General features: G+C 44.5%; 1 protein-coding gene across 1 annotated transcript in view; it reads right to left on the minus strand.

Annotated features, from left to right (window-relative positions):
- The window catches only part of C4_1H8orf76 (chromosome 4_1 C8orf76 homolog), a 134,851-nt gene that overhangs the window by 67,322 nt on the left and 46,697 nt on the right, over nucleotides 1-20,832 (minus strand). The window contains exons 3-4 of the mRNA XM_086966174.1: nucleotides 12,502-12,645; nucleotides 8,290-8,798 (exon numbers count right to left, since the gene is read on the minus strand). Coding sequence (XP_086822300.1) covers nucleotides 8,290-8,798; nucleotides 12,502-12,645 — 653 coding nt within the window. The remainder of the gene's footprint in view (nucleotides 1-8,289; nucleotides 8,799-12,501; nucleotides 12,646-20,832) is intronic.

The following is a 20,832-nucleotide window of genomic DNA, read 5'->3' on the forward strand; positions in this document are numbered from 1 at the left end:
TGTGTGCTTCACATGGGGCACCTGTGTATCTCATATAAAGTGCGACGGGGTATGTTGGAAATCAGCAGTTCAATGCAATTTACATGTACTTATATGCTTCCTCCCTCTGCAGATAAAATATCTTTACCAAAAAACAAGGGGCAAACTCACGTTAGGAGTACCTAGTGGCCTTGTTGATACCGGAGTGGCTGGTATGCATAGCTTTGCTGCTCCCGGGTAATTTTCCACACATTACCATTCTATGTATCCCCTACTAGTATGTCTCTGGCCATCCTTGAGTCTACATGTTTTTAATTACGTACCTGTCCTCCCTTGGCAGCACGAAACAGACCTAAGTGTCCAAAGAGAGTGAAGTGGCAGCACTTGAGTGCAGCCCTGATGAAACTGCTCTACGCAATACAGCAGTGAAACATGTCGGCACTGTAGGTAATGGTATGCATGACTAGCTACCAGCCTTTTTAATTATCAATAGCACACGATCACCACCCTACGAATAAAATTGGCTAAGGGATCGGTGGACTGTGTGTGTTTTTAGGCACTCAGTTATTATTTTTGTGTGTGTTTGTCACTAGCAGCCTTTTCTGCAATTCACTTTGCCACTTTATATGTTGTTTGTTTTGGACACTTCTTCTTTCCTTTCATCTTATTTTTCTCCGAGAAGCGGGTGACCACCGATGATGAGACAGGGGCCTGTCTGGAAATTGCATACCAGTTACCCCGTTGGTGGTGTTTCCGTGAGGGGTCACTTGTTTCTCGCACAATTTCTCCTCTATTTAGAGTAAGGTCCAATGTGGAGTGTGGACTATTGTGAACCACTACAATTTGGGTCACTCTGAGTGCTTTGTTCTGGCGTGTTGTCTAGGAGAACAGGTATTTTAAATACGGCGGAGTACAGTGCATTACCTCACTATAATGTGGATAGGAGAGTAGTGGGGAGTAGGACTTGTTGGACCCCCCTTGAGTCACTGATTTATGAGTTCGCCATTGGACTGGGTCTAATTGTGTATTGTTGACTGTGAGTGGAGGGCGACCCTGTCCATATTCCCTCTTAGCTCCTTTTGTGTTTGAGTGCTCACCTACAGATGTCAGACTATTTCTGCGAGATTTCAAGGGCCACTACACAAGTAGAGAATTAGACGAGCGTTTGAAAGATTTGCCACACACCCTTTGGGCCACTGATTCCACCACAGTAGGATGTATGGAAATAACACCTCACAAGGTTACACTGAAAGAGGGAGCCCAACTACCACGCATAAGGCAATACAAAATTCCACCTCAGGCTGAACAAGCATTAATGTTAATTATTCAGGACCTAATACAGTCAGGTGTGATTAAAGAAACAACTTCTAACATTTGCAATTTCCCTGTTTTACCAGTCCATAAAAAAGTGGAACCAGGAACACCACCTGTCTACCGACTAGTGGTGGATTTGAGAGAGCTCAATAAATGTGTTGTTCCACAACACCCTGTGGTTCCAGACATCTCCACCCTACTCACAGCCATAGATGCGGAAGCAACGCATTTTTCAGTCATTGACTTAAAAAACGCATTCTTTAGCATACCTATTCACCCAGACAGTCAATACCTTTTTGGCTTCTCCTTACAAGGACGAAGTTTCCAATTCACAAGAGCTCCTCAAGGTTTCACAGAGAGTCCAAGCGTATATAGCCAAGCATTAAAAAGACAACTAGATACTGTTCAAATGCCCACGGATACAGCCATACTACAATATGTTGATGATATCCTCATTACGGCCAGATCTGACGCAGCATGTGCTGAAGCATCACTACTAGTACTAGAATTCCTAGCTGTAAATGGCCATAAAGTTTCCCCTGGTAAGCTCCAATTTTGTTTACAGCAAGTGGCATACTTAGGGCACTTGCTGTCAAAGGAGGGTAGGCAGCTTACACAGGAATGCATCCAGCTCATACTACAACCAACAACACAGAAACAAGTTCGAGCCTTTGTTGGTCTCACCTCATATTGTAGACAGTGGATCCCACAATTTGCACTCATTTCCAAACCGTTAGTGCAGCTGACAACACTCGAAGCTGGCGCTACTCCACAATTACCCTGGACAGATGAACACACGCAAGCCTTTCAGTCTCTTAAAAAAGCTATGTGTCAAGCCCCAGTGCTGGCAACACCTAATTACACCAAAGATTTTACATTATTTGTAACAGAAAACTCAGGTACAGCACTATCAGTTCTGACCCAACTTCAAGCAGACAAACATAAACCATATGGTTATTTTTCAAGCACAATAGATCCAGTAGCACAAGCATTGCCTGCATGTCTAAAATCAGTAGCAGCTACTGCACAAGCTATTAGACAAAGCGATTCTATTGTATTGGGACATCATCTGATAGTTCAGGTCCCACACGCTGTAGAACTTCTGTTAAACAGAACACAAACACAGCATCTGACAATAGCCAGACTCACCGGATATGAGATGACACTTTTTCAGCCACACATTGAGATTAGACGCTGCAACATTTTAAACCCAGCAACACTGTTGCCACTGACCTCTCCTACTGAAGAAATTCACGATTGCATTGACATAATTGATTTAGTGACCAAACCAAGACCAGATTTACAAGATACTTCCCTTGCTAAGGCAGAAATGACACTCTTTGTTGATGGTTCATGTATGAGACTCCCCACAGGAGAATTAGCAGCAGCCTATGCCGTCACAAATGGTACAGATACTTTAGAAGCACACAAGATAGAGATACTGTCGGCACAGGCAGCAGAACTCATAGCCCTAACACGAGCATGTCACTTAGCAAAAGGAAAGTCAGTTAACATCTGCACTGATTCACGATATGCCTTTGGAATTGTACACAACTTCGGTACATTGTGGAAAGAGAGAGGATTTCTCACATCACATGGGTCCAGAATACAGCATGCTACACTCATCACTGCCATATTAGAGGCCAGTCAGTTACCAGAGAAAATCGCCGTGCTAAAATGTAAAGCGCACACAAAAGGAACAGATGAAATATCAAAAGGAAATGATTCTGCAGACAGTGCAGCCAAGTTAGCAGCAAACACAGAATTAAGTATACCACCCAGCCAATATACAATACGAGACCCCTTTTCTGACATCCAGGATGTCCAAAGTCACACCACACTCAGCAGGCCAGTAATAGCACCAATTGTTGGATATGTGGCCGCATCCCACCTCGTCAGAAAAAGGGAGGGATGCCTCTTTTTCCTTTCCCATTCTCTTATAATGGAACTTGTGAAGCCTGGTTCACCCTAATAACAGCTGACGATACTACCCCCACCTCCTGCCCTGACTGAAATATTTCATGCAAGAATGAGTGGCCTTGGGGGGATTTAAACAAGGTACTCAATACTGCCTGTTACCCTAATAAGGAGGGAGATCCTCAGGCAACAGGTACAGTCCTAGAAAGTAAAGAATACAAGCAAGGGAACATGACCATGTCCTACAAGATGTTAAATACCAAACCTAAAAAGAATGCTGGTCCCCCTTCCATCTCGGTCTCACCAGTAAAAGGACACCTGTGCATCCAGAAAAATGGCTCTGTTCCATTAGGACACAGTGACTGTCATACCACTATAAGTTTTGAAGACAGAGGAAAGTCCTCATTTCTAGCATCTCGCCATACTTATTTCGTCTGTGGCCAAACGGCCTATGTGCAGCTGCCCTTGAACTGGGGGGGAACTTGCTATATAGCATTTCTGTTACCCCCTGTCTTTGTGGCACTATCCACTTACCACCGAGACCTCCTAGTGCCCCATGTCAGACATAAAAGAACGATCGATACCTCCTTGGTTGACCAAACGGAAACCTCATGGGAACAGTATACAGATTTTAACAAAGGGTTCTTCTTCTTTGTTGGCCCTGTACAGAACAGCAAGCTTATACGCAGGTTGACAAGGACCTTAGAGGCTGTTGTAAACCAGATGGCGTCTGCCCTGGGGAGCTTAACCCAGGAGCAGTCTGCCATACGATTGGTTACTCTCCAAAATCGCCTTGTCCTTGACATCATCTTGGCCGACAGAGGCGGAGCCTGTAAAATTATAGGCTCTAGCTGCTGTATATTTATTCCTGATAATTCCCCATCTGTATACACGGCCATAACAAAATTACAAAAGATAGCCGTACGTTTACATCAAGAACCTGGCACTTGGACGTGGTCTGACTGGTTCTGGAAGATAATCTCGTCCTGGGGATGGCAACTGCTGTCAGCAGCAGGTATAATATTCCTGATAATAACTGGATGCTGCCTTTGCATCCAATGTGGCCCTGCCCTGTGCGGTCTATGCGCTGCAAAATGCATTCCTAAACCACTTGTCCAGCAGAGAGAAAGGGAAAGAATCATGTTACAAGAATGTATAAATGATCTCATGCAAATTGAGATATAATGTAGGTACACTCTGGGGCAAGGAGGGAATGTGGAAATAAAATTGACAATTGTGCCCCATCATTTCCCTGTTTCTGCCTCACAGCCATTTTTCTCATTCAGACAAGCACCCATTTTGTGTGTATCCTCCATTTTGTCTTCAGACCCACAAGCAAGACACCCTGCCTCTGGCACCCCCTTCATTGACCACACATTTCTGTGGTTCTGCCAATTCTGGGAACCAGCAGCAGATAGTTCCTGTTCTTAACTGTAAGACACCCTGCACCTGGCATCTTAGTTCATTGACCACCCCTTCCTGTGCTTCAGCCAATTCCCAGAACCAGCAGATAGTTCCTGTTTTAAGAAATAGTTACTGCAAGCCAGAGAGCAGATGGTCTCTGTTTTACACAAGATAGTTCCTCTTTTTGACTCTTGTGGTTCAGCCAATTCCCAGAACCAGCAAGATAGCTACAGTTTTACACAAGATGGTTCCTGTTCTTGACATGAAGCACGAGCACAAACCCCAAATGAGGAAGCCTCCCCCTTCCAACTGTCAGACTACTTCACATCGCAAGTCCCCTCACGAAGCCTAAGACACGCCCCCATTTCTTCACACTCTGCTCCTCTTGCTGATCTTTGTTCCTCTATCTGCCACGCCCTGTTTGTTCCTCTATTTTGCCTCGTGACCAAGACTGTATAAAATGTTCTGCTGTTAAAAATAAAACCCCCACTTCAAGAGAGGGACTTGAGAGATTGCTCCTGTGCCCGCTTGGTGCTGGAAGCGCTCCCCTTAACTCGAGTTATTGGTCTCCTCCTCCTTCATTTGAGCACCACGGACTCCTCGCTTTGCATAGACAAGAAATTATGATTTATTAAGCATAGAAATTCAGAAATGAGGTAATAAGTAAATTTAATTTACCACAGTTCAACTGGCAACCAGGGAAGCATTATTTGTTAATATTTATATGTAATCCTTTAAATGTATAAAAACAGTGTTCATTTTGAATATAGCACTCTACAACACAGATTTTACACCGCAATACATTCACAATGCAGTGCCATTACAACGCAAGCCGTTAGAACGACTTGCGCTAGATGGTGTGCAGGACTTAGAAATAGTATGATTTACTATTCCAACTCCAGTGTGTGCAACAGTAGGGAAGGTGTTGGAATAGTAAATCATACTATTCCTTAGTCTAGAGCGCCATCTAGCGCAAGTCGTTATAACGACTTGCGTTGTAATGGAACTGCGTTGTAACAACGGAGTCGTTGTAACGACCGCGTTGTGAATGTATTACGGTGTAAAATCCGGGATGTAAAGGTTGTTTCCCGTTCACTTTAAGTTTTGTTTTGAGCAATTCCACGCAACTCTCATTCGAGTCTGTTTAGTTTACACCATCTGATGAATTGTTGGTGATGGGGATTGTAAGCCAGTTGGAGAAGGATACTGATGTATGTCAGGGGAAGGATAGAGCTATATATAATTTTCTGAATGAATCTATTGCTTTTCTTCTCAGATCTATCATTACAAATGGCGACAAGCTGGCTTATTAAACAATTTGGGTGTTTCATAGCCCTGAGAGCTATCCTCCCAGCTCCACACCCATGTTGTACCCTCCACCCTTTTTAGGTTGTTTATTAAATTCTCCCTGTGCCTCCAATTATTTTTTTCAGCGATGTGCTCACTTGCTTAATAATTGGCATTTGAAGACATTTCTATAATTTATGTACATTAATATATGATTTAATTTTCGACTTAGTTTCGAGTTTTCTTCATCAATGTACACATTTTATTTATAACGGACACACACACTAATATCATCATCATCATCATTGTCACACATTTATCCACGAGATCCAGCGGGGGACAGCTAGGTGCCGAGAGGGTGCAGAGCGTTGCGGGCGGTGTGCCATTGTCGCTCCCACCCCCCCCCCCCCCTGAATCTATGGGGCGTGGCTCACATTGAATACAAACTTCTGGGCTCCTCGCAATAGAGGTAAATCCCCTAGCCTTTTGGTTTGTATTTCACGCACCAATTTTTACACATAGTACAACTTTTTAACTTTCACTGCCTACGGCAGGGTAGGCCTTAGCGCGCCTATACCTGTTGAGGCAACACTCGCTTACTGGTCCTGACGAAAGCCCTGTAAATTCACACACTTAAATGGCAGAAACATGTTGACCTTCCCCTAACAGGGAAACACCAGTATTTCTTTTGGATAGTTTCCCTGCACATAGTTCTTAATTTTAATATGTCAAGTTGACCAGCGAATAAATGATTTTTTGGGACAACCTCTGACATTTTTAACCACACCTTTTTCACTCTTCACTCTCACAAAACCTGCTCCGCAGTCTCCTGGCGTCGTAGCACACTGGGGAGGTACTCGATCTCCCTAGTGGACCCGATGATGAAGCATGTCACCACTAGGGTGAGTGAGGGTTTCCTGAAAAAAACATGAATTTTTTCTTGAAAGCTGGGCCAGCTTTGTGAACAACCACAGCTGGCTTCATATTTTTACGTGCTATCTCCACTATATTAACGCCACACTGACGGACACTCTTCCTTTGTTGATATATACACATTTATAAGGGTCATTCATATCTTGAACATTAAGTGCTTTATTATTATTTCAATATCTACATGCAATTTTGTACAATGTTCTTTAATTTGATACACTTACCTATTTGAGGTTGTGTATTACTCATTCACACTGTTAATTTAATATATTTTTCATCATTTAATTATTATAATTTCATGGCAAAATTGTAGTTCCCTGTCAACATGCCAATTGACCCACCTTAAAAAATCCTCCAATCAAAAGGTGATCCACCTGTTCCTTGGAAGATGCGGAAGGAGCACTATTTGTCATGATGGTGACAGAAAAATGCATTTTATTACATTGCCTCGGTTCAGGTGGTCAAGCAGTTTTTAGACCACTACCTCCCAGTGCGCCAGCAGATGAAACAGATTTTATGAGTATGATGAAATCATGCAAAGATTAGAAAGAAATGGTAAAACACAGAAGTAGTGTGACATTATAAAGGTGCCACTTTTATACTAAAGCACAGATAATCTTTTGATGAGTTTCTCACTGCTTTGAGGGTCCTGGCCAAGTCATATAATGTTGGTTTTTGCAGAGGAAGAAATGATTAGAGATCAGTTAATAGTCAATACTAATTATAGAAGGATTCAGTAACAGTTGTGGATTTTGGGTGATCCTAAATTAGAGGTGACTATTAAAACAGCAAAAGTCATTGAAAAATCAATGTCATGCAAGGGTCAGAGAAGCTAATGAAGACAAAGGGGGGGGGGAAATACTGGATATATGCACCGTGTCTGTTGAGGGATCGAAAAAAGACATGAGTGGTGAAAGGAATAGTGGAAGTAGGTTAGCTTGTTATCGATGTGGCAGTTCATTTCACGTTGCATTTTTCAAGAACTGTTCGACTGTCGGCAATTAATGCAAAGTGTGTGGTAATCTTGGTTATTTTGCCAAAAATGTAAGAATACAAAGTATAATCCCAAAACACAAGTGGCACAGGTGGGTGAAAAGGTTAATGTTAAAGTTGACTGTGAAAAAATTAAAGACATGATACTAGACATTAGAAGTGTCCATAGTGTTGCGAACAAAGATGACCCCAATCTTCCATGTTAATCTATCCAACTCTCCCACTCCAATCTACCCCACTCCTATCTGCTGCAATCCACCCCACTCCATTCTACCCTTCTCAACACACACTCCAGTCTACGCCAATGCGTGTTTTTTTAAGCAGGCAAAAAATAAAATATACAAAATTAAAGTTTCTGGTAAGACCAACTAAAACCAACTGGTAGGTACCGGCTCACTTTCATTATTAACAAGCCAAAATGCCATTAAGACTATTATTTGCTTAATGAAATCTAAATAATATTACCTTGTCCTGATTAAAGAAGCACAAGCTTTCATCCGCAGTTCTTTACCATCCTTCTGTGCACAGGCTTCTAAAGGTAGAGGAGTACTTTCATTCTTCGAAGAAGGATGGAATGGAGCTTCTGGTGCTTGCTGGTCATTCTTACAACTAGAGGTCGAGAAGGAGGTGCTTGAGCCAGAGGATTCCTTACTGAGGTGCTCTTTATGAGATTGGGAATCAGTCCTTTCGCCATTACATAATCCAACTGACATAATGTTTTCGCCTTGGCTGCTCTCAGTCTGGCCTACTGTATCCTCAAAGTTACTCTTTGCATTAAAAGGTGCCTGGGTAGCTTGCAGGATGTCCATGTATGCCTCGGCGAGCATCTTCCAATACCATGGATTAAAAGGGTGCAAAGTTATTAGCTGCTGTAGGCAAGAGCTGACCCTTTGCACATTCTTCGTACTATGATAAATAGAAATCTGCAAGTTTAGTACAGATGTCAAATGATCTGTATTTGTTGAGCCATATCTCTAGTTAAGAAACAAAAAGAGAGTACAGTTATATATAAATATTTTTTTTTTAAAGGACATACACATTAAAGTCTTTCTGTGGCATGAAAAATGCTGTAGAGTTTTAACAGTTTCTATGTAATACAAAATAACATTGTTTTATACAAATAGAAAAATTGAAAAGTCAGGATTAAACAATGGTATACACATTCTTTAATTCCTGCCCCGGTACAGCACTGGCCGAATAAATGATAAAAAAAATACCCCTTTGGCTATCTTTTGGGTTGAAAGCAAGCGCTTGCCCAGAAGTAGAGGTTAAAAGGTTATGCTAGAAGTGAAAGGACACCCACCGGCTGGAAGGAATGGAAGCATATGTTTGTTTGGAACAAGAAGGTAAAATGGTACATTGGAATTGAATGGTCACTTAATGGGCTGGAAGCAGACACTTGCCCAAAAGTAGAAGGTAAAAAGGTTAGATCAGAGGTAAAAGGTCATCTGACATGACTGGAAGCAGATGATATGCTTGCCCTTGGCATGTGGGCCAAGGCAATTAAAGAGCACTAAATGTAGGGCACAGTGTTTATGAGTATGGTAAGAAGCACTGAATGTACGACACAGTGCTCATGGGTATGTTAAGGAACGCACAGGCTCAGTGAGTAAAGAAAAGAAATCTCTTGTAAGTTGGAAATTGCCTAATAAACTTCAGCCTCAATTCTTCCAAAACGAATAACCGGTGTGGTCTGAGTTTGTGCGATCCGGGAGGACGACCAAGTGGGGTGTTGCCTCCACTATGTTCAGCTAGGAGATCAATGTGCCTGTTGTGAAGTTTGTTTTGCACAGATAGGCTTGGAATGCTAGCACTGTGCACAAGAGCAACCTCATATACCTAATTCCATGTGGTGGCAGTTGGTCAGCAGCCGCTTGCCCAAGCCTTTCTGCGGCACTGTCTACTGATGAGTGCCTCAGTAAAAGGTTTAAACCTTATATCTGTTTCACTTTGTCATATCAGAGGTGTCACAAGCTGCTAGCTCCTGTATTAGGTGCCTTAACCAGTGCCAGACTATTTCACCAAGCTTTCACCAAAGAGACAGATGAGCTTGATCTCTATAAGCAATTTATGATGTGATGAAAACAATGCTCCAACAAAAGAAATACCAAGTCAGATGGTTATCACTGGCCGACGGTGTTCCTAAAAATGGTGCACACCAGCAAGCAGCTACATTGCCATAAATATCATGTAAAAGTGGCAGTCGACTTATAAAGGAAGACCAAAGAGGACTGCCATAAATATTATGGAAAAGTGGCAGTCGACTTATAAAGGAAGACCAAAGAGGACTCCAGATCTGCTCACAAGGTTCACACAATTTAGGTATGCATTTTGATCGAGCCTGGGGCTCGGGCATGTTGGTACATGGAAATTATGCTAGCTGGGTGAAGGCCACTGGCATAAGGAAACTTCAGAAGTTACAGGATTCAGGTGAGATGTTTAAACCAGGAAACTGTGCAGACTGGAAAAGGCATCATGGAAGCTGAAATATATGCTAACTTGGATGCAAGAGCATGTGGAAGAATACTTAAAAGTCCAATCCATAATCACTGAGACCATATGGAAAGTTGTAAAGTATGCTAACTTTGTTATAGAGGAATTTGTGAACAGGGGCAATAGTTAGACTTGTGACAATCAAGCCCAAGTTGGAGCTTTCTTGTACATTGCAAAAGGAACCATTCCCAGCCCAATTCCACCCAATGTATTTGACAAGCACTACTATGCTGCTAAGCTTTGATTTCTGTGAAATTTCTTTCCATAAATATTTATTGAGGACTAGTCCCTATGCAGTTTTGTTTAATTCTATTACCTTTTAACGAGTGCTATTAAAAACATAAAAAGCATTGGTAATGCTACTTGTTCTTTCTGGCTTATCAATGAAAATTTATTTTGTTCATTGATATCTTTAGACACTCCATAAGTCCTCATACATGCACTCTTCACTGACCTTTGTACTCATGCATCCATCTATAGATACACTAACTAACCATTGTGATAATCCGAGCTCCATACCTGGGGGTCTACTTGAAAACCTTGCTCTTAAAGTGCACATCTAATAATTTATTTTATAGAGTTGCCACACCAGAAAAGGCTCACATGTAGGAAACATTATTGCCTTTACAACTATGACATGATTGGAATTATCCAATGCCAATGAATTTCTGCCCTGAAGAAGTCTATTGTTTATTGGACCAAATGCGTTGGCTGGTTTACTATGAACTTTTTATATGAAACAATATTAAATTAAGAATACCACTGAACCACTCGAGACTTATTGTTATTATGAAACATTGATTTGTTAACACTGTTCTTTCATTTGTATGTGGTGCATCTATGTTCCTTGTATCTGTATGAATTTTTCCACCACGGTGGGAAGCACTTTGTGGGCAGAAAGTGCATACAGACTAGTGCAGACAGGATATAGAATATTATCTACTCGCTATTGAGACTAAAAAGGAAATTACGGTGCAAGTGTCTCAGCTGTGCTCAGGTCCACTGCTCAGTTCTAAGTTTCCCAAGTCATGTACACAATGGGTTCTGAGCGGAGACTCGTCTCATGGATTGCTAAAGCCATACCAGATAAGACAGAACTGAAAGCTAGACATTGGAAAGCCCCTGATCCCCCAAGGAAAGGGAATGGGCACTCAAATACCCATGTAAGGTCTCCTGCAACGCTCAATTTCAGTACGTACAGCAAAATATCCACTACAGAGCCTACTTGACACTGCCTAGACTCCACAAAACCTTCCCTGTGGCGTTGCTAGATTGCCCTAGATGCCGCACTTCATGGGAGGACACGCTTCACATGTTTTGGGACTGCCTAATCGCATGTGCATTCTGGGATGAAGTATGCATGATTCTCTCATGCACCACAAGTGGTCAGGATCTAAATGTCGAGTCAACAGCTGTATACTGGGACTCTATAGGTGCCAGAAGGCTGGGTGAGCAACCAATTCCTTTATAGACTTGGCGCTATTGTTGGACAGGCACGCAATTGCAATGAAATGGAAAGCCTCATCGCTGCTGGCAGCCTCAGTGGCAAGCTACAGTTCTCAACTGGGCTGCAACAGAGTCTGTGGCATTGCGCCTAGCGGAAATACGAGGATTCCAGAAACACCCCATTGCAGCCGCCTGGGATGATCTGCATCTTGCATTCCAATGCAATGCCAGTAAGGATACAAGACCACCATAGCGTGGCACTTACACAGCATACCACAGTTTTGTATGCACCTTTCAGCTAGCAATCCCCTTCAAACATTCCTGGACCCATTGGACTTATTAGATCAGTTGGCCCCACCCTCAAGTGCACCACTCAGGGACTCTGCTCCATCTTACACATCCTATGCTTAGCACAGGACCAGACTTACTGTTTGTGTTTTTACAATGTTTTGTGTTTTATGCAGTGTTACATTTTGTGGCTACTTTGTTGATGACTTCCTAGAAGTACTAATGGAAGGATGCTATGCTATTGGATTAATGTACTTAACATGTAGCATTTCTCCCAAGAATTTCCAATAATATATGGGGTTGAGCAGTGAATGTAAAGTGAGTGAAAGAACCCCCAATCCTAAAGAGTTTACCCCCATGCTGGTAGTATCAGTGTATGGAAATAAAGAATGAATCTATTCTGATATGTGAGATGGACATTAAGCAAAGTGAAGCATGGAGAAAACTAACCAATTTCTGGGCAATATCGAGTGCTTCCCCATGTCTTCCAAGATGACACAAACATCTAGCCTGGCTCTCCTGTACATCTCTTCTCATGGCAAGATTATTCGAGGCCAACAGCATAATGCAGGTCGTGTACTCCTGGAGGGCTTTCTATAAAGAGAATGAAATAAAATGTAAATTGTAGCAGCAAACACAGTGAAAGCCACCACTTGACGAAAGTAATAGGAAACGTAAGGTTGTGGAAGGCATCCGAGGTGAACCCTGAACAGGGTGGCAAAGGAGTATAGTGGCAATGCAGAAATTAGTAGTAATAGCCTCTTGGACCTAGACAAGGCAAATAGGAGAGAAGAAAAAAGCAAAATAAGAAGGAGAATAAGAAGGAAGACTCGCTTTATTCTGATCTCTGGAAACAGTGAGAAAAGGAATCCAAGACCAAAAAGAGAACAGTGTCCCAACCTAGAATGCTGTAAAATGTAAACAACTTGGCTTCTTTAGAGCATATCATTCATTTGGAAGGGGATAGGTATCAAATCGAAGCTTTTAATGATAAAATCATGACTGATGAAGACAATTTCAAAGTTCTTGAAGCCTCAAACAGTAGACTCAAGGTAGTGTTTTTGAGTTCTGTCTTTTACTCTCCAAATGATCATGATTTAAATGTCACTGCTACGCAAATGTTACGCCAAGGTCAAAAACTAAAAGCAATTGCACCTACGGATATTGGCCAGATTGCGTTTGTGACTCCTGATCTAAAGGGCAAAGGACAGATGACCAGGACTGATTTCACAAGAGACCATGTCATGGATTCCGTGAGTTAAATTCCAGGACAGACTACTGGTTCTTGGGATTCATATTCTTCCCGTAAAGCTCAATCCTTTAAAAAAAAAATTAGGGATCCAGAATATAAAAATAACAATCCACATCCGACACAACTCTAAAACCAGTACAGGAAACTAGTGCTGTTTTTGTCAGGATAAAGATTGTGGCAACAAAGAGAAACAGCCTGGGTATCCACTATTCAATCAGTTGCCAGAAGGATTTTGAAGCTTAAATTCTAGAGCAGGGATGAAAAGATGTTCCTGAATGAGAGGTCCATGGTTCTTTGAGTGAATATCACCAGTGTTCCTCAGTTACAGGGACATTTCAACCACGGTTAGTTAGACCTCGACACAGGAGTAGATTTTCTGTTCCTTGTTTTTCTGGAATGTTACTGAATTAATTCATCATGTACCAGTATCAGATGGTGAAAAGCCTTTGCTGGTTTTTAAAGGCGATGCTTCTCCATGAAACTTGAGAAAAAGGCAAGCTTATGACTTAAAACTACGTCTAAAGAATGCATACATTTACCAAGTGATGCTCTTTTAACCCATCTCTCCACAAGCTCCTGTTTAGATTTGTGTCCAGTACTTCTTTTTTTAGTAAGTATTTATTGGTCTCTATATTGCATGTTAGTACGAAACATTCTGGGTTGCAGTTTAAAAAAAATAAAAATGTATTAACACATACAACAACAAAAAAGAAAAAGAGGCATGGGTGACATCCAAGCATACAATATTTGTTAATACAACTTCCAAATTGCGGAATAATAAACAGACTATAATAATAGAGTTCAGGGCATTTCCGACACAACAACGTCCTCCCTTGCTACTGGGGGAGCAAAAATATCACCTCTGTATCCGTTCGAGGCACCCCAAATTTTCCCCCATTTCCGGGCTTCCCCCTGGCAACATAGACTGGTGCATGTTTGGAGAACGCTCAGTGTAAATCCTCCATCCATTTCCTAATCTGGGGGGTCTGACTGGCCCCCCACAGCTGAGCGATATTGCGCTTGGCCACAGCACACGCCAGTGTAACCCATATCTTCCCATGTGCGGTGAGGTCGGCGGGCTCCCAAACATTCAGGAGACAAAAGGCGTGCCTCCAACCCCAGGTCCACACCCCACACTTCACGCATCTTGTCATGGACTTTGACCCAATAACTCCGTATATCAGTACATTCCCACAACATATGCATGAACGTTCCGGCCTCACCACATCCCCTCCGACACTCTCCACTCACAGCAAGACCCATTCGCACCAGCCGCGGTCCCGTAACATAAGAGCGATGAAGGACCTTCAACTGCACCAACCTGAGTCTCATCTGGATTGCGATCACTCTTGGGGAGGATAAGGCCTCCCTCCAGTCTTCGTCATCCAAAACCAGGCCATCTGCTCCCCATTGTGCCCTAAGAGTTACTAGTGGATCCTCCGTATGGTTAATGAGTTTTGTATAAATCAGGGAAATTGTTTTAGTCGGAAGATGTCCGTCCAACACTCGATCTTCCAAAGGGGAGGCCTCAGGGGGCGTAACTCCACGGGGGATTTTGGCCAGCAACGCGTGCCTAATCTGCATGTACCGAAATCGCTCGCTCTCCCGCAATTGATGCCTTTCCTGCAGAGCCTCAAATGTTAGGAGCCCGTCCTTCCCCCACATATCCTTGACCTGTGAAATCCCGATGAGATCCCACCTGTCAAAACCTTTTGTCTTCCATAGGCCTTCCAGACATTCAGCGCTCCACAGTGGCGTAGCCAAGGTTATTTTCCCATCCCAGTTAAGAGAGCGATTAGCCTCATGCCACCCCTGCACTGCAACCGACTTAGGTCCAACCAGGGTTAAGCGCCCCTTTCTGGCGTACAAAGCCCTCATATATTCACCGCCGGGCATCTGGCCACGGTCCATGGCGTATCCGGGGTCAAGCTGTGATCCATAAATTCCTTGATTGATCCCCGCCAGCTGGGACGCCCAATAATACTTCTGGATATTTGGCAGGCCGATCCCCCCATCATACCATGGCAGCACAAGCTTTGAAAACGCAATACGCGGCCTGCCATCCCAAAGAAGCTGCCTCTGGAGGGACTCAATTTTATTAAAATATGATAAGGGTACCGGATCTAAGGAGTTATGAAGGGCAAACAGGAAGCGGGGAAGGGCCATCATTTTAAACAGAACGGCGCGTTCCACCAGGGAGAGAGGCAAGGATTTCCATCTTACCACATCCCTCCGGAGCCTAGCCAATGGGGGCATCAAGTTACTAAACTAACAAACAGATACTGTTTGAGAGTGGTGCACTATTCACAAGCCCCCGTGGGATGCTAATGTTAAGCACAGCTTATTAAATTCACAATCGATACAAAGATAAACCAAATGTTCACTTTCAAACTCAATGTTCGTGCAACAATCTGTTGTAACCACAAAATCGAAAATTCAAAAATTCAAATCCTTGAAGATGTCATATTTTAATGACAATTTTCTTTCTTGAATATTTCTCTTGTGTACATTACATCATGTACATATGTTCGTCACGGCAACATATCCAGTCACTCCCAATGCATTTCGGTATAGAAATACCTTCGTCAGGGGAATACTGTAATTAAAACCAACATAACGAAAATTATCTAAACTTAGAAATTAGGAAGTTTTGGAACCAACCCCGTGTACATGCAAACGTTGTGTAATTTTGTCATAACAAGTCCCGAATCAGAATACGTGCTTATGTATCTGTGCTCCTATTGTGCAATCTCTGTGACTATTAGCATGCCAACCTGCCCAGTGTCACCATACTACCTCATGCCGGTCAATATCACAGGTTTTCATACCTGAACAGCTGAGTCGGTTGCGGGCCACTCTATGCGATATATTAAGTTCCTATCTGGAAAACAAAATGGTAGCAATATATGCTGACAGTGATTACCGTTTCTGAAGTAAACTATGGTATCAATGTACCGCCTACCTGTCGAGCCCACTGTCCTTAGATGTCCCGTTTGCCCTGTGTCTTAATTTCCACTCGCCGCTAATTCTTCTGTGTCCTACAAGCCAAGAAACTGTGTTAAACCCTATTCTGAAACGCCCAAATTCACATCGGCGCTTGGTGCAGTAACGCGACAGCCGCCGCTTACCTAGCTTCACCAGCTCCGCCCGGCCTCTCTCCGTCCCGCGTTGTCGTAGAACAGCTCCCTATTTCCTATATGTGGCCATCTCCCTCTTACTAGACACTGTAAACGGACTAATCTTCTGGTCTAGTGGCGAGCGCCATCTTAAAATGACCTGATCGTGAAAAAACAGTGTGGTTCTTCCACGACCGTGCCGGCTAGGGAAAATGAAAACTGGACTATTGTGTGGTAAACTGTTCAGGTGATAATCAGGGTGGACTCACCCCCCTGTAATGATGGTTATGTGAAACTACTGACTGGCCCATAATGATAAGTGTAGACAGTGGCTGTGAGTGATGATGTCTGACTAGCACATTTCAATCGGTACTGATTTTGACAAAGTTACATTACATGACCAAATTGAATACAATATCTGAATTGTACACATTACATCACTAATAATTCTAACAGATTATAAAAAACACGTAAATTCCATTTTATTGTTAAGACCACATGGTTCAAGCGTATTCAGACTCCGAATCCAATATGTTTCTCTTTGAGACAATTGGCGGTTAGTGTCAACATGTAACATTTCATCTATACTCTCCAATACAGTGAATCGCAATTGTGGAATGGTGTGCTGTCTCTCTTTCCAGTGCATAGCCAGGCTGGACTTAGGGTTGCTAGTTCTAATCATGCTCTTATGCTCCGTGATACGGACTTTTACCTTCCTAGTGGTTTTCCCCACGTATACCAGCCCACAGGGGCATTTAATGGCATACACTACCATACTGGTGTTGCAGTCGGACGTGCGCCTCAATTGTATTTGTTTGCCTGTGTGTGGGTGTGGGAAAACATTCCCAACCATAACATTGCTGCAATGGCCACAGTTGTGGCATTTCTCCATACCTCCATACCGATAAGAGGAACACGCCACCTTTGGTTTACCGTCCTTGTGTATAACTACAATATTGGCGACTCGCTGATCGTAAGGAAGCCAACCCCTCTCTCTACTCTCAAGAAACATTGCTCTAATGTAGGGTGCCAGTTTATTAGCATTACATTAACCTTATAGAGCTCAATGGGGAGCCCGTTTGGGCCAGAGGCCTTCCCGGAATGGACCCCTCTGATGGCCTGCGCCACCTCGTCGATCGTGAATGGGGAATCCAGGTAAACCCTGTCCTCATCTGATAGGGTGGGCATCGGAATATCACGTATCATGTCTGCGTTTTCAGACTCAGTGAACCTGCTTTCGGCTGTATACACCGCCTTATAATAGTCTGCAAATTCTTCCACTGTTTGTTACGGATCCGTTATTCTACCCGAGCCAGCAGTCTGCAAAACCGGCACTAATCGCGACGACCACTCCCCTTTCCCCAGCCACGCGATCAATTTCCCAGCCTTATCACCGTGTTCATAGACCCTACTCTGGGTATCTGCGTGTTGCATCTTGGCCCTATCCCTGGCCAGATTTTATACTCGTCTCTAAGGAGTCGGAGGCGGTGCATTGCCTCCGAAGTGGCATTTGTCAACACCTCCCTCTCCAAGGCCAGCAAGTCAGCCTCCACCCTACCGACCTCGGCCATACTCTTCCTCTTTTTCCCTGAAATGATGGACAGCAATTCCCCTCTAACAACAGTTTTGTAAGCTTCCCATAGGGAACATTGTGAGTCCACTGTGCCCATGTTATCTTGGAAGTACCTGTCAGCAATCTGTACAATCTCGTTCTTAGTATCCGGGTCCCTCAATCGCCAAGCACTAATCGGGGCCATCCTAGCCACATCCCCCCCACCAAGCTCCAAGCCAAGCCAGACCGGCGAGTGATCAGAGACTCCTCTAGCCAAATGTCGCACTTCCCGGACCCATACCGCCTGTTACACTGGCACCAAGACATAATCTATCCTCGAGAGGGAATTATGAGCCGCCGAAGTATGTGTGTACTGATGTTCGCCAGGATTTTTCAACCTCCACCCATCAACCAGGCCAGTAGTTTACACAAAATCAGACAACCACCTGCGGGACGGCGGCAGAGCCCGGGCTGGGTGTCTGTCCGTGTCCCCATTCATCACCGCATTAAAGTCCCCCACAATCAGCACCCCAACAGGCAACGTCAAATAAATCTTGCACAAATCATGAAAGGTGTCAATCTGAAGAGCCGGTGGAACATAAATAGACAAAAAGGTAACGATTCTCCCTTCCCACAGCCCCGAAATACCAACATATCTACCTCTATTGTCAGCCCATGTGGCCTGTACGGCTAGAGGAAAGGAGTTCTTGACCAGAATACGCCCCCCTTTCGATCCAGTAGTGAAGCCAGCATGCGCCACCAGTTTGTACCCCCCTTTGTGTAGTGCCATACAACGCTTACCCATGAGATGCGTCTCCTGTAATAAGACCACATCCGGTGAATGCCTCCGGTTAAACTGGACAACCATACCTCTTTTTATCTTATCCCCCAGCCCGTTCACATTCCAACTGAGATCGGAAATCCCCAATCCCCGCTTACCAATAGACATTGTGATAATGCGACATTTCCAAAGCAAGTGATGGCACCCAATGCAAAAGAAAAACACACACAATAAAAAATAAACAATCCGAATACTGAAACCCCCGCACTCGCTCCCTGCACCCCTGCGTGTAGCTTACTATCATCCCCAACTAGCAGTGTGCCTGTCGCCCCCAACTAGTCTACAATTAACTAAAAGTAGAAAACAGAGGAGGACCTATCCGTGGGCCCACCACCCCTCCCCCCCCGACTCAATGAGGATATCCCTGCGCATTCCCAGTCACAACAATAAGCATTATAAACGTATCCAGGCAGGGAAACCCATTACTTGCCCCCCTTTGGACCGCTTTCCAAACCCCACAAGTCACTGCCCCCAATCGATCCCACACTCAGCAACGTCATTGTTTATCCACCTCCCCTTGGTCTCGAGTCTCAGAGTCCGGCTGCTGGACCCCATCCAACCAGTCCGCCGCACTTCAGGCTTATCAAAAAACAAGGCTTTCCCGTCGAGCTACACTCGCAGGCAAGCCGGAAATATCATAGCATATCTTATAACCTTGTCCCGCAGCATCTTTTTAACCGCGAAAAACAGCTGTTGTTGCTTATGCACCGCCTGGGTAAAGTCTGGGAAGAACAAAAGGGTCGCATTCTCGAACTCCAAGGGATCCGCAGCCCAAGCCGCCTGGAGGATTACCTCCCGGTCCCGGAAATTGAGGACCCGAGCGATCATTGGGCGGGGGTTCGCCCCCGGCCGAGGCCTACCTCCCGGGACTCTGTGGGCCCATTCAACTGTAAAAAAGTTGCTGCGACCCTTAGGCTTGAGGTGGTTAAGGATAAGGTTTTCGACAAACAGATCCGGCGCCGGACCCTCCGTCTTCTCCCGCACTCCCAGGATGTGGATGTTATTGCGTTGTGACCGCCCTTCATATTCCTCGAGCCGCCGCTCAGTAGATTCCCTGGAGGCCTTAAGATCACTCACTTCCTGCTGCAGAAAATTGACATCATCTATGAGGCTAGTCGTTTTGACCTCCAGCGATTTGACTTTCTCACTTGCTTTTGTGAGATCCGCTCTGATCAGTCCCATTTCAATCGTGACAGTGTCCAGTTTGCCGTCCAAGGCCTCCATTTTCTGGCCTAGGGAGGTCCGAACCCCAATTATGGCCACCATAAGGTCCTTCAGCGTCTGCTCTTACCCTGCAGGTGGGTCCTCGGAAATTCCCCTTGGGCCCCTCCTCGAATCAATCGGAGACTCTATAGGCAGCGTGTATCTATCCAATTTATTTGACTGGACTTGCCTGGCACCTCTAGTCAATTTAGGCAGAGATTTATCCGGATCCACCTTCGCCGCCATCTCGTCCCCTAAAGAGCTGCGCTCCGTCCGACAGGCAATTGCAATAGGGCGCAGGCAACAGACCTCTTCGTGAACCAGTTGGACGGTGCCCAGGATGTCTGAAATCCACCAGGAGCCCCAGTCACACAGCCCCGGCTCCCATCTGCACCCCCGGGGACACGACACGCCGTGGCAGGTGGTGATATATTCAAGCCTCACCTCTTCTTATTGGGGTGCTTCCGGGAGCCTCGGTCTCACAGCTCCAGAAGTCTACACAGCCTAGGAGCCTCACCGTAGCTACCCGGCCCTGTTGTTGCGTCCATGGGTCCACCTGTCTCCGCGGGGCAGTCATGACTTTCCTCTGCACCCCCTGGGACACGAGACACCGTCAGGCAGGCCGCTGTGGCAGGCAGCAATATAGTCAAACCTCACCTCTTCTTATTGTGGTGCTTCCGGCAAGTCCACTGCACAGGGGCGCTAAGAGGGACCCCAGTATGTTCCCAGCACTGAGCTGCTCCCCCAACGCCACCGCGCCTCTGTCACTGCTGTTTATATGTGCGCCAGCGTGTGCAACCAGTGGGGCCCTCCTCTT

Source organism: Lissotriton vulgaris, chromosome 4_1 (assembly GCF_964263255.1).
Source record: "Lissotriton vulgaris chromosome 4_1, aLisVul1.2, whole genome shotgun sequence".
Lineage (NCBI taxonomy): Eukaryota > Metazoa > Chordata > Amphibia > Caudata > Salamandridae > Lissotriton > Lissotriton vulgaris.